This window comes from Pelmatolapia mariae, linkage group LG16_19, assembly GCF_036321145.2.
Source record: "Pelmatolapia mariae isolate MD_Pm_ZW linkage group LG16_19, Pm_UMD_F_2, whole genome shotgun sequence".
NCBI classification, from domain to species: Eukaryota; Metazoa; Chordata; class Actinopteri; order Cichliformes; family Cichlidae; genus Pelmatolapia; species Pelmatolapia mariae.
Genome location: NC_086241.1, coordinates 51201255 through 51213397, shown reverse-complemented (window position 1 = coordinate 51213397; position 12143 = coordinate 51201255). Strand labels below are relative to the sequence as shown.

At 43.1% G+C, this 12143-nt stretch overlaps 1 protein-coding gene across 1 annotated transcript; it reads left to right on the top strand.

Annotated features, from left to right (window-relative positions):
- Positions 1-1716: 1716 nt before the first annotated feature.
- On the top strand, positions 1717-12055 carry pkdccb (protein kinase domain containing, cytoplasmic b). Its single transcript, XM_063497358.1, has 7 exons — positions 1717-2638; positions 3365-3496; positions 5137-5408; positions 5731-5810; positions 6123-6230; positions 9861-10037; positions 10329-12055. The coding sequence occupies exons 1-7, from the start codon at positions 1787-1789 to the stop codon at positions 10433-10435; spliced, it is 1728 nt and encodes a 575-aa protein (XP_063353428.1). The 5' UTR covers positions 1717-1786; the 3' UTR covers positions 10436-12055.
- Positions 12056-12143: the final 88 nt, after the last annotated feature.

Sequence of the window (12143 nt, the reverse complement as noted above, 5' to 3'; positions counted from 1 at the left end):
GTTGAACCCTATTTACTTCCTTAAAGTTAAGAAGAAACATCCATCTAAAGCTTCTCTTTCACAGCTCTCAATTCAATCTTATAACAACTATTCAAGACAACAGCTCAATTTATAGGTCTGTTTTTTGACCTGGTGTTCTTTTAAATACCTGTGTTGTTGCCTGTAAAGGACTCACTGGCCTTGCTCTATCATCATTACACACTGTTATCAGAATAACCTGCACCACGTCATCCTGATTAGTGTGCTGTAAAATCCTGCCGGTTACAAATGAAGACTTCCTAAATAAGAATAATCATTGTTGAGTAAGTAGGGAGTGCAGCTATATAAGTTGTGTAGAATATAAAAATCTTCTCTAAGAAGAGTATAGTATTACCTTGATCTGACTCAAAAGAGTAATGTTCAGTATTTGACCTGACTTTGGTGTGGATTTTACATACCTCAGTCTGTGGAGCTGTTATTGATTAGAGAGAAGAGAAGAGAAGAGAAGAGAAGAGAAGAGAAGAGAAGAGAAGAGAAGAGAAGAGAACTAGCCAAAGCCCACCAGACTCAAAAGAAAGGAGTGACTGTGACACAGCAGACCTGTGTGAAAGTCTGCTAATGAGGCGGCCGCTGGTCTGGATCTGGTTATAAATATGAATCATGGCAGTGGGTGCTTGTCTGTGAGAGGCCACCGCTGAGAGGGGAGAAGGGAATAATTTATTGAAAGAAAGCCAAAGATCAAGAAAGGGAGGCTGTGAGAAAGTTTTGTAGGAGAGATGAAAAGTCTCGTTTTATGGCTTTAAATCTGAAAGCGTGGCCCAATTTATGTCTGTTATAAGTGATTCATGATGGTCAGCACTGATTCATACTAGGTTAAACAAACTGTGAAAGTCATAGATGAGGGGGTGCGGCTGTTTAAATCTGATCTGATTTAAGATCTGTCTTTAAAAACTTAGTGTTCAGGTTTGTGTTTGTGAATCGCTGGCCTCACGTTGAACAAAAGCGTTTTCTGATCCACCTGTGTGGCAGCTGACATTGCTAATGCCTTGTTGACTTCAGGCACTGATTAACTTACACTGTTTAACTGCTCAGCATGCCACAAAAACACACACACACTCTCTTTCTCTCTCTCTCTCTCTCTCTCTCTCTCTCTCACACACACACACACACACACATACACAATGGGGTGGGGTGGGGGGAAAGCCACACAAATACCCACATAATGCAGAGCCTGACAGACTTGTACTGGATACCAGACACACATGTATAATGAGAGGGTTTGGCTTGAGGCTGGTACTGAGGTGACAGCCATGGTAATTTCCTGTGGCAGATTTCTGCCAGTGAATGGGGACGGGAAGGGAAACGCTTCATTAAAGCTTCAGTGCTGTTTCGAGATCTGTAGCCCAAACACATTCGGCTCATAACAAAGATGCAAGCAGAAATATGGCTTAAAATATGGTGTGGAAACAAAGAGCGAAGAAGAAAATAATATGTCTGTTTATTTTCATCGTCGAGTTGATAGAAACACGTTGTTGTTTCTGTGAGTAGGAACACAAAGGTGTTTTGCTGCCACCTATTGGGCAGATTGTGTAAGTGGTTGAATTATTTTTACCTTTATAATGAAAATAAATCAATCAATAAATAAGCATATAGTACCCTACGCGTTGTCTGTTTATTTGAGGTATATTCTTTAGTGCCATTCCATACATAAAATCTACGCGTTTCAACTCTCAAATTTTTTTTCTTCTCCTGTGTCTTTTAACTAAGTATTTTCATTAATTTTCATGACTTTCTTCAGATTAACTCCATGACTGCTGCTGTAAATTCAGCCACACTGTGTGACAACGCGAGGTCGAGCTCTCCTGCAAAGCTGTCCGGCGGGTGTAAAGTTACGAGCCAGCAGGACACACCTCTAGAGGGAGTTCCCGGGGAGGTGGAAACAAGGAGCCGATCGTTCCTCCCTGCAGAAAGTCAGGAGCCCTTTCACTTGAGAGGGCGATTACCTCCGCCGGCGGCTGTGCGTCTTGGCAGCTGTAGCCGTGCCATCAGAGGGAAAATGCCCGGGATGGGCAACTCTTTACGCGCGGCTGCCCTCCTGGCTTTCGTGGTTCTTTCAGTTCTGGTGACGCTCCTGATCAGCAGCGTGCAGCAGTTTGGAGCAAGAATCTCGCACTTTTCCACCGCACCTTCTGGTGATGACGAGGAGTTAGCGTCGCTCCGCGAGGCGCTGATTCACCAGCTCAACGAGAGGCGAAAAGAAATTATTCCGCTGCTTTCACCTGGTGTTGGTGATGATGATGAAAACGGACTGTTAGGAGAAAGTTTTTCCCAGCGTGACTCGACTTTGGATTACAGTCTGTGGAATGAGATCACAGTTGGCTCCCGGAAAGCGCATCTGGATGAAATGGGTTGTGATTCCCTAGCCGACATGCAGGCGGTGGAGATCCTCGGATCGGGATACACCAAGCTGGTTGTCAAAGTGAATCTAGCCGGGGAATCTGAGCCTGTGGCGCTGAAACTCGTCAACGAGCAGGGTATAGACATGGGGAAGTGCGTGGAGGACTTTAAAGATCCTCGGGGATGTCGCGAACTCGTTTCCTTCAAGCTGAGGAAAGAAATGGTCCTTCTCCAAAGACTCCAGCATCCGAACGTCATTAAGGTAAAGTTTCCTCTCCCTCTGCTTTGATGGGTTGTTTTTAATCAGTTTAAATTGTTAAGTTGCGAGTTCAAATGCTAAAACAGCGTTTTAGTCTGCGTCTTTCTCAGTGTTTATTTAAGGGCCATGAAGTTTCAGAGGCTACTGTTGCCTTCTGAGCGTTCCAGCTGGGGAAACTGGATAAAGTGAAAATTTTCCATAATCCTCGCACTATAGCTCACATTTTCCTTTGTTTCACACACACTGAGCTGCATGAAAGGTTGCTGCAGGGCCTTCCCATCTAATTAAATTAAATTCGGTGACCCTCCTCTGACCTTTGGGTCCAGTTTAGCGAGAGCAGACAATGTGCTTCTGTCCTCCTCTACTATCCATGGTTGCATCTGAAACCCCCCGGCGCTTATTCACTCAAACCATTACAGCCCAATTTAGAAGAAGTTTGAGCTACACCGAGGGGTTTCTTTCTCGTGTCCTGCAGTCGTGTGACAGCCCAGTTGATTCATTTCAGAGATGTGCTGGATTCTCTTGGCTATAATGTAATTTTTCTATCACAAGTCATAACTGCTAGAACGAGCTTGATGACACATTGTATGCAATCTTTGTTCAAAACCTTAAATACATTTTAACCCGTTGCTTTCTCTGAATTAAAATGCAAAAAACAAACAGTAGCATGATCTACACTGCCTTTCTTTATTGTACTGTGGCTTAACCTAGTTATTTTCCACTCTGCAGCTGAAGGGTCACTGTGCAGGAGGCCCAGGAGGAAGAGAAGGAGAGGCCGGAAGAGTCACAGTCATTCTGGAGCAGGGGAACCCTCTCCAGATGATCCAGCTGCTCCAGAGCCCCTGGGAGGACAGATTCAGAGTAAGCACCACATCGTGTTTTGTCATTTATCTCATACACTGCAGACGCACTGGGAAGTTAGAGGTATCTATTTCACACGTACTGTGCACAGAGCATGTGCAGGCCATTGTTCAAGTCGGCAGAAAAGGTGAAGGTTGAAAAATGACGGAGGCCGATGTTGGAAACTCCTGGAGGTCAGGCATCTGTCCCTCGGCCCATTTGATCAGGCCGAGGTTTGGAGTTGTGATGGGCCCTGGAGTTAATCCACTTATGACTGGGAATGTCATTTCATCCCAGACACACACACTTAGATGCACACATACAGCTTTAGCACAACCCCCCTCCGATCACAGGTATGCTCCACAGTGGAAGCCAACAAAGGCTGAATTTACACTCCGGGGATTCAGATATGCTCGCCTTCGCGCATGGATGTGTTTGAAAAGGAGAGTGGTTGGAAAGAGAGGGGGGGGGGGATGCCTGAGCATGCATGTTTTGTTTTTGGACTGGCAAAAAGTAGTTTGGCATTCTGCACGTATCATCTCAACAGTGGGCAACTTTTTGCTGCATCACCCAAATAGCGGTTCATAATAACCCTCCCCTTGAGCTGCTTGGCCACTTTCAGCTACATCGCATCTGTGCAAGCTTCAGTAATCCAGGGGTGTTTGGTTTCAGCCAGCCCCGTTTTTGCCATGCCCCCGATTCCACCAAGCGACGTCCAAGAGACTCGGAGCATTACCTAACACTGCAGCTATGTTTGTAGTGCGACAGAAGCATTTCATGCACTTTTAGCGCATGGCTAATGCTTTAATTTTGCTTTTGGTAGCCTTACTTATTCCCTCTCTCTGTTTTTATTATAGGATTTAAAGAGTACTATAAAAACGGTGTCAGGAAATGGTTTGCAAATGTGGTTGGTGAACCGTCTTTAAAGGGAAGGCTTTTGCACGGCTTCCAGTTTTAACCATTTTTAGCCATTTAATTAAACCTAATTAAATTGTCCAATGTTCTGAGTTTTTAGAGGAAAAACAAGTCAGTTTTTAACTTGAAAACAAGTCAAATAATAATATTAATAACAGATTTTTGTTGGCCAAATGACATTTTTCACTTACAAGATAATTACTTATGATTATGATTTTAAATTATGGTTGAAAAAATAAAACGAGAGAGAGAGAGAGAATGGAAAAAGATTAAAAGTCATTGTTAAAAATACTTTTAGGTTCTGCAAAACCTAAAAAATTCTCGTATTTTTCTTTTATTGCAGAAAATATGGTATTTTTGGATTTTGTTGGTATGACACAACAATCACTCTGAACACGGCAGCCTGGTTTTTTATCAGTTTCAGATCAAACCATGTGCAACACGCCTAAAAATTATATATTAAAATCAAGAAAATGTAAAGCTTTGACGCCTGTAATTATATTTGTATTTGATACATTTTTAAAAAACATTTCTTGACATTTGATCAAAAATATTAACATTAAAGAAAAAGATAAGCATATTCTCATGTCAGACAGCTGAGTACATACTTGATGAATAACTTCAGCAGTTATCTAACTGGCTTCAGTTACAATGCGTTTAGCGCTTCCAATATGAAATATTCCTGAGCAATATTTCACCACTGTCACGAGTCTAGCTGATCAGACTTTGATGTTTCTAATCTCCAGGTGTGTCTGGACCTGGTCCGGCTCCTCCACTTCCTCTCTCAGTCTCCTCTGGGCTCCGTGGCCCTGTTGGACTTCCAGCCTCGGCAGTTTGTCACAGTGTCCGGCTCGCTGAAGCTCACGGACCTGGATGATGCCAGCGCGGAGGAGACCACCTGTCACACAGACGCAGACTGCACTCTCCAGTTTCCACACAGAAACTTCACTCTGCCCTGCTCAGCTCGGGGTGTGTGTGAGGGGCTAAACGAAAAGAGGAACATTTACAACGCCTACAGGTAAAAAAAAAAAAGTGACAGTTTTACTGCGTGATAGATAGACGGAGCATCGGCTACACGGATAACTGCATAAATATAGAACAAGCTGACACCTAAAGTGTTGACAGTGGAGACGTGCAGCTGGAAATTTGCAGTTTGATGGAAAAAGTGTAATGCATTGTTAGTTTCAGTGGGGGGAAAAAAGAGTAATTTCTTTTTAAAAATGGTTCAGATTTTTTTGACAGCTTTACGAGCTTTACGTGTGAGACGGAGCGAGACGGCTATGCGATAGGGCTTGTCCAACTTTCTCTCTCTCTGAATGAGTGTCTTTGCCCGACTTTAGGTATTTTTTCACCTACCTGCTGCCTCACCAGGCCCCGCCCGGCCTCACACACCTGGTAGACCGCATCATGAACGCCACAGGTGAGGATGAGAGTCGTCCCGACATGACGGGGGACGCTCGCTACTAAAGATCAGAAAGCAAATCTTTCCATTACGGCAGTCGTGTAATGACATGCCTCTACCTAAGTGCTTCTTTTAATGAGCAAGACAAGATGCTTCATGACATGTAACGCAGTAATGAATACAAGTGGTTATTTGTTGAGATCACACAACTGGGAGTAGACAGCATAGTGCGAAAAAAAAAAAAAAATCATCCATAATGGCTGACTTCATGCCTGTAGTCACTTAAATCTTTAACCAGATTGAATTCACTGTGCGTGCGTGTGTGTCCAGGGGAGCTGAAAGCTGACATCAATCAGACGCTGGAGGCCTTTGAACACATCCTCCTCCTCTATAAGTCTGGCCTACACCTGGAGAACCTGCCTCCATCAATAATCAGAGGTAAGCGCTCGTGGAATGAAGGCTGCTTTATATAAAAGCACACTGGGCTCTCTTGTGGACCTGTTTCCTTTTTTTTGTGAGCATGAAGAGAATGCTTGGCTTTTTTAATCTACTTGTAGAGAAAAGCAGACGGTCTACACCTGTGTTTTCATTTTCTATTTAAGAAGGGAAAAAAACAGAAAAAGAAGGGGCTGTTTTGACAGGTTTATTAGGCAGCTGGAATGAGGGGACAAGACCAACAAAGTGAGATTAATCTTGTATGTCTTTTGTTTAGAGAGTGCAGTTGGCGTTCATTTAAAAAAGAAATGTTTTTTTTACTTCATTACATTTAAAATTCCTCGCTTTTTGCTGTGCAGAACGGCCACGTAAACAGTTTTTCAAAATCTTTGTCCTACTTGTTTCTGTGTTCGCCCAGCCTAAGCGCTGAATGTCCTTCACTTTTCTTCTCTCCAACTCGCTTCCACCACGCCCCCTCCCCCGCTCCTCTCAGCCGTATGAAATATTAATAACAGAATGACTGGCTGCGTTCCTGTGGTGAGATTTTCCGTCCCCCCAGATGCTGGACTGTTTATATAGCAGCACTTTGTGAATTTAATCACAGATTCAGGGTAAAGAGGCCCTGGTGCCGAGGCTGACACCGGGAGGGAATGTTTCAGCTTAACAAGGAGGTGCCAGGAGACAACTGCTGCTGCTGCTGCTGAGTGTGTGTGATAAGACTGTGGGGGGGAAAAATGCGTGTGTTTATTAATTCAGCATATTAGCTGAAGCAGAGGTATTTGTGGGTGGAGGAAAAGCCTGTGCTCAGCACCAGCTTGGCTTATCCGTTCCACATATTGGGGGAAATAAAGCTCGTGGCTCAATCATGTTGAGAATTCAACTCCATCCAGTAAATTACCAGCATCTGGTTAGCCTAATTTCCTATATTGGGGAAATGGCCAGCTTTACTCTATCGAAGCTTTAAAAAAATCTCCTTGTTTAAAGTCGGTCCTGATTGCTTGCACACTTCAGATTTTACACAGATTTAACAAAAAGGGAGATAAGTAGTAAGCGTATGAAGGGCTGGTGGGCATATTTTTCCACATTTCCCTTATTCCAGTTGCTAAGCTAAGGTGGTTAGCTGCATGCTCACTGCACTAATATGAAAAAGGTATTAAACTTCTCATCTATTTCTAACCAAATTAGTCATTTTCACAAACTAGAAACAAAGCTGCATTTTTGTCGCACACATGTAACATGCCGCACTCTCCTCACATACACCAAGCACGCCCTCCCCAGTTTGAGGCAGGGGCAGTAGTTAAGCTGCAAAATTTCCACCATCACCCTCTCACATATGTCAGTGCCCCTAATGCTTCAACCCTGCTCCACCTCCCCAGCACACTCACCTGCACACTCCAAGGGGGGATATTTACTCATCACTAACCAATTTTATATGTTTGCAGGGAGCGATGAGCTCAGAGCACAGAAACCAAACTCTGTTCGGCTGCTGTAATAAATCATTTCCAATGTGACTTATCTGACAGAACTGTCTTTTTAAATGATTAAACAGCCTGAGGGGGAAAAAAAACTGAGTAATTGTGGGATTGTATATTAAAAGCCACATGAATTAAAATGTTTTCCCTCAAAGGAAATTTAAAAAAGAGAGAGAAAACATAACTGCAGCCAAAGTCCCAACTTATCTTTATAAAAGAAGCCAAATGGCAACAGAGCTAAAGCCTGTGTAATAGTGTGTGTGTGTGAGAGAGAGAGAGAGGGAGGGAGACTCATCAGGTCCAGAGTCTTAATTTGAAATTGTTGACAGATGCAGATTCATTGGTAATGTGGATGTAAGCTGTCCACAGCTGAGATCATCTCTGATGTGATGGAGGGAAACCTGATGAAGATTTACTGTAGTTTCCTAAAAACTGCTGCAACTATAAATCCAGCTGTGTACAGAACTGTAGAGACCGCATAGGCCGGGCCGTAAATTCACCGTTAAATGATATTCTATATATTAAAGGAAAACGAGGTCCTTTCTCCCATTCTTCATCTTAAACACTGAGACTTGTATGTCTTTGTCTCTTTAACAGCTGAGGTCTGCCACCCCAACAGGCCTCATTTTTTTTCTCCCCAGAGAAGGATCCTCCAAACACTCCTTCTCCTTGTTCCCTTTTCTCAGAGCCAGAAGGCAGATCCTCGTGTCTTTTTCCTCTTAACAATACTCCCCCACACACACACCGCCTCCTGCCATTTAGGAAGGTTAACAGTTTGTAACAGTGAGCCTCCTCCGTACGGGCTCACAGACGAGGCTTTTGTCCATTTCTGGTGTGTGTGTAAGTGTGTGTGTGCAGGCATATGTGAGCATGCCTTCCTCTCATGGCTCCTGCTAATGTGTAGCAGATGATTTAAGGCCAGATCCACAAGACGACTGACAGGAAGAATTATAATGATGAATGTACGGCAAATGTTTGGAAAGTGGACGATGAGGTCGATTGATTGTGTGTGTGTGTGTGTGTGTGTGTGTGTGTGTGTGTGTGTGTGTGTGTGTGTGTGTGTGTGTGTGTGTGTGTGTGTGTACGGGTTCGTACTATCCTGGTGGGGACCAAAATCTGACTTTTACTATCCTGGTGGGGACTTTCTGCACCGTGGGGACCAAAATCCAGGTCCCCTCGGGGTTGAAAGCAATTTTCACACTCAAAATGCGGTTTTACTGTCAGGGTTACAATTAGGTTATGGTTAGGTTTAGGGTAAGGGTTAGGGTTAGGCATTTATTTTTAATGGTTAGGGTTAGGGTAAGGGGCTAGGGAAAGCATTATGTCAATGGGATGTCCCCACGAGGATAGCAAACCAGACGTGTGTGTGTGTGTGTGTGTGTGTGTGTGTGTGTGTGTGTGTGTGTGTGTGTGTGTGTGTGTGTGGGAGCAAAACATCGCTGGTGTCAAATGAAACGTTTGACACATAATTAGAGACGATGACAGACGCAGAAGGTTCTGCTTTGGCGTTTCAAACAAAAACAACTGAAACAATTTGTCGCCTAATAAGTTAGTTGAGTAACTCCAAAATAAGAAATCATTTTTCAAGCAAAAAGCATTTTGTGATTCCTGCTTGGCAGCTCTGTTCTTTGATCCCATGTTTAAAAAAAATAAATAAAAAGAAATTAAGACATTGGCTTGTATTTTTTAAAAATATTTCCTAGTATTTTACTGACTAAATTATTGTTTTCATTTAAGAAAAATATTGCAAATTAAATAATAATTTAAAGTAATACTTTACCGCTGGCTAGTTTATTATAAATAATACATATTAATATATGTCAGCGCTTTGAGGTAATTTCAGAGCATCAGCACATATTAAATCCTGTTCTGTTCAGCAGATTTACATTTTCACACTTACATTTTTTGTGTCATTTTATTATAAGAATATCTGTTCTTTAAATATCTCCCAACCAAAACCAGAGTCTGTGTTTCTATGAGACGTAGTCTTACATTTAGGGATCCCTTATTTTATTTTCATTAGCATTCTTTTCTTTCAGTGCTCCACCGTGTTTGTTTTCCCTCCAGGGATTACTAAACTTCCGTGTTTATGCCTGGAGAGCATTTCAGAATCTTTCAGCAGCCTCACGTACTGAAGTGGCATCTCTTCTTCTGTGGTTAGATTACACTGTGATGCGAGGGATGGGCACTTCTGGCAACGTGGAGTACCGCTGCTGGCCATCCTACAGCCAGCAGGGCTGCGTGCTGTCAGTCCACAGTGCCCGAGAGGCAGCGTACATCTGTAACTCCCACTCTCAGTGCAACAGCTTCACTCTAACAGGGCAGAAGACTTGGACGGGTTAGTAAAGCCTCCTCTACTGGTTCTACTGGTACATAGTTCCCCATCTCCCATTATCAAGTAGACATGGAAAAGCACCAGTTGTATGACTTCCCACAAAACCACACCTGCCACATGACTAGAAGTGCTAAGCATACAATTGCTGCTCCTTTTAATCTTCCAGTGAAGCTTTTTTAAAGTTAAAATACACAGTTTAGATTTTCGAGTCAGGACATGTCACTTTCTTGATGTTGCCAGTTTGTTTAACGTGGATCTGCTTTTCTGTCTCTCTCTTTCTTTTCTACTCTGTAGGCCGCCTCCTAGCCTCTTTCAGGAGTGGCTTCAGTCACCTGGTGCCTGATGGGACATCAGAAGTTTATGTAAAGAAGACAAAAGTTGTCGAAAAATCAAGCGCCTGACCTACGAGTGAGTTTCTGTCGAAATGGGAGTTACCAAGAGATGGCACACAGCGGGGCGATGGGAACTAATGCAAGACGTGGCACTCGAGAACCGCGTCCTCCTGTTTAACAAGTCGAACGCAGCACGGCTCTGTGGATCTGCAGGAGCAGCGTGGAGACCGGGCTGACGAGGAGGCGTTTGAAGCCAGCAACTGAATGTGATGTATTTATGGGGCTTCTTGCTCTGTGACTGTTTGATCTGCCTGCCAGCTCACTCCCCTCTGCCAGCTACTATTTAAAGGGATTTCCCTTCAGGTACAATTAAGCAGGGAGAGCCTCATGCCCTTGACATTTTTTTTTCTTTTTACCTTTCCTTTATTTGCCATGTGCGTCAGCTTTCACTGTGAGGTCGGGTCCCTGTTGTCAGATTTTTTTTTATTTTTTTTTTAAACCAAAGAGGTAATAAGTATAGTCGCTGAGCGTTTGAAGCCCGAGAACGAGAAAGGAAAACAAGCTCTTATACAAATACACTTTGATGTTAATGCGCAGAGGTTGTGGCTGTATTTTCGTGGTTCCCTGGCTTAGCTGCACCGCCGTATGAGACGGCAACAACCATGTAAGCGTTTACACATCAACAATGAGCAAAGATGATCAAAACCATTCCAGAGCAGTCTTTTTTGTTTGCTTTAGATACTTTTGTGCACTTAGTTATAGTGTTTCATTCCTAAATATTTATATGATTAAATGGACTGTAATTGTTCTTACATGTTTGTGCATTACAGCTTTCATGCACCTTGTGGGTGATACTTTTATTTTCAATGAAAAATTATTCATTTGTTTTTTGTTTTTTAATACTTCCCTTGTTGTAACTGTGCAGTTTTTTAGTTTGTACAGATATATAAATATAATGTTTCTACTGTTTTTTTTTTAAGTTGTATTCATTTGCATTTTTATTGTATTCAGTGTAAGTGCAACTAACAGCTTGTTTACTTCTCATTAACACCTTCGTGTGTGTTTCAGTGGGGGGAGGGGGGCCTCGAATGTGCGTGCTGACCTGGTTTTCTGTGTGTTTTTTAAGTCCTTTATCTTCTCGCATCCCCCACATCCACTATCTGCAGCCCATCTGAATGGCTCAGAGGAAAGGCGCTCTGCAGAGTTTGCATAATACCAGAAGAATGCATTCAAATGCCCCACCACGCTGAGCTCATTATGAGCCTTAATTAATACATGTAAATTGGCTTACTTGCCAGCCCTTTCTCATGGTGAGAGAGGGGGCATTACTGTAAGACAAAGGCAGACATCAGGACAATCAGAGCTCAGTTTGTGGTTAGCACACGAATGGGCTGCCATCTGTGCCTGCCAGAAGTAACCTGGCGAGGTTGAGATATGGGCAGGTCTGCAGGGTGGAGGGATTTGTAAAGTCAGATTCAGAAACTACTGAGTTTGTGCTAGGAGAGGGTTAAAAAAAATACCTCTGATGTGATACGAACAGGAGATCTCTGCCACATGCCATCAACGGCTCTTCATATATTAACTTCTGAGGTAAAACTCGAATGTTGATGCACACACACAGTTTAAGAAGCGATAAAAATCTGTTTAATTTCTCAAGAAGGCACGCCTACGTCACGCCGGAAAACGCCACTCAAACAAAAATGGAAGCAGCAAATTCCAGATATCTCTGCGGTGAGTCTTTACCGTTCAGCCATACCAGTGCCACTGACTTGAAAGG

What these genes read in the sequence shown, in the direction of transcription:
- pkdccb (XM_063497358.1), top strand. Translation starts at nt 1,787, where the DNA reads ATGACTGCTGCTGTAAATTCAGCCACACTGTGTGACAACGCGAGGTCG. An exon ending in CCGCATCATGAACGCCACAG is followed by an intron (nt 5,811 to 6,122) that starts GTGAGGATGAGA and finishes GTGTGTGTCCAG; the next exon opens with GGGAGCTGAAAGCTGACATC. An exon ending in GCCTCCATCAATAATCAGAG is followed by an intron (nt 6,231 to 9,860) that starts GTAAGCGCTCGT and finishes TTCTGTGGTTAG; the next exon opens with ATTACACTGTGATGCGAGGG.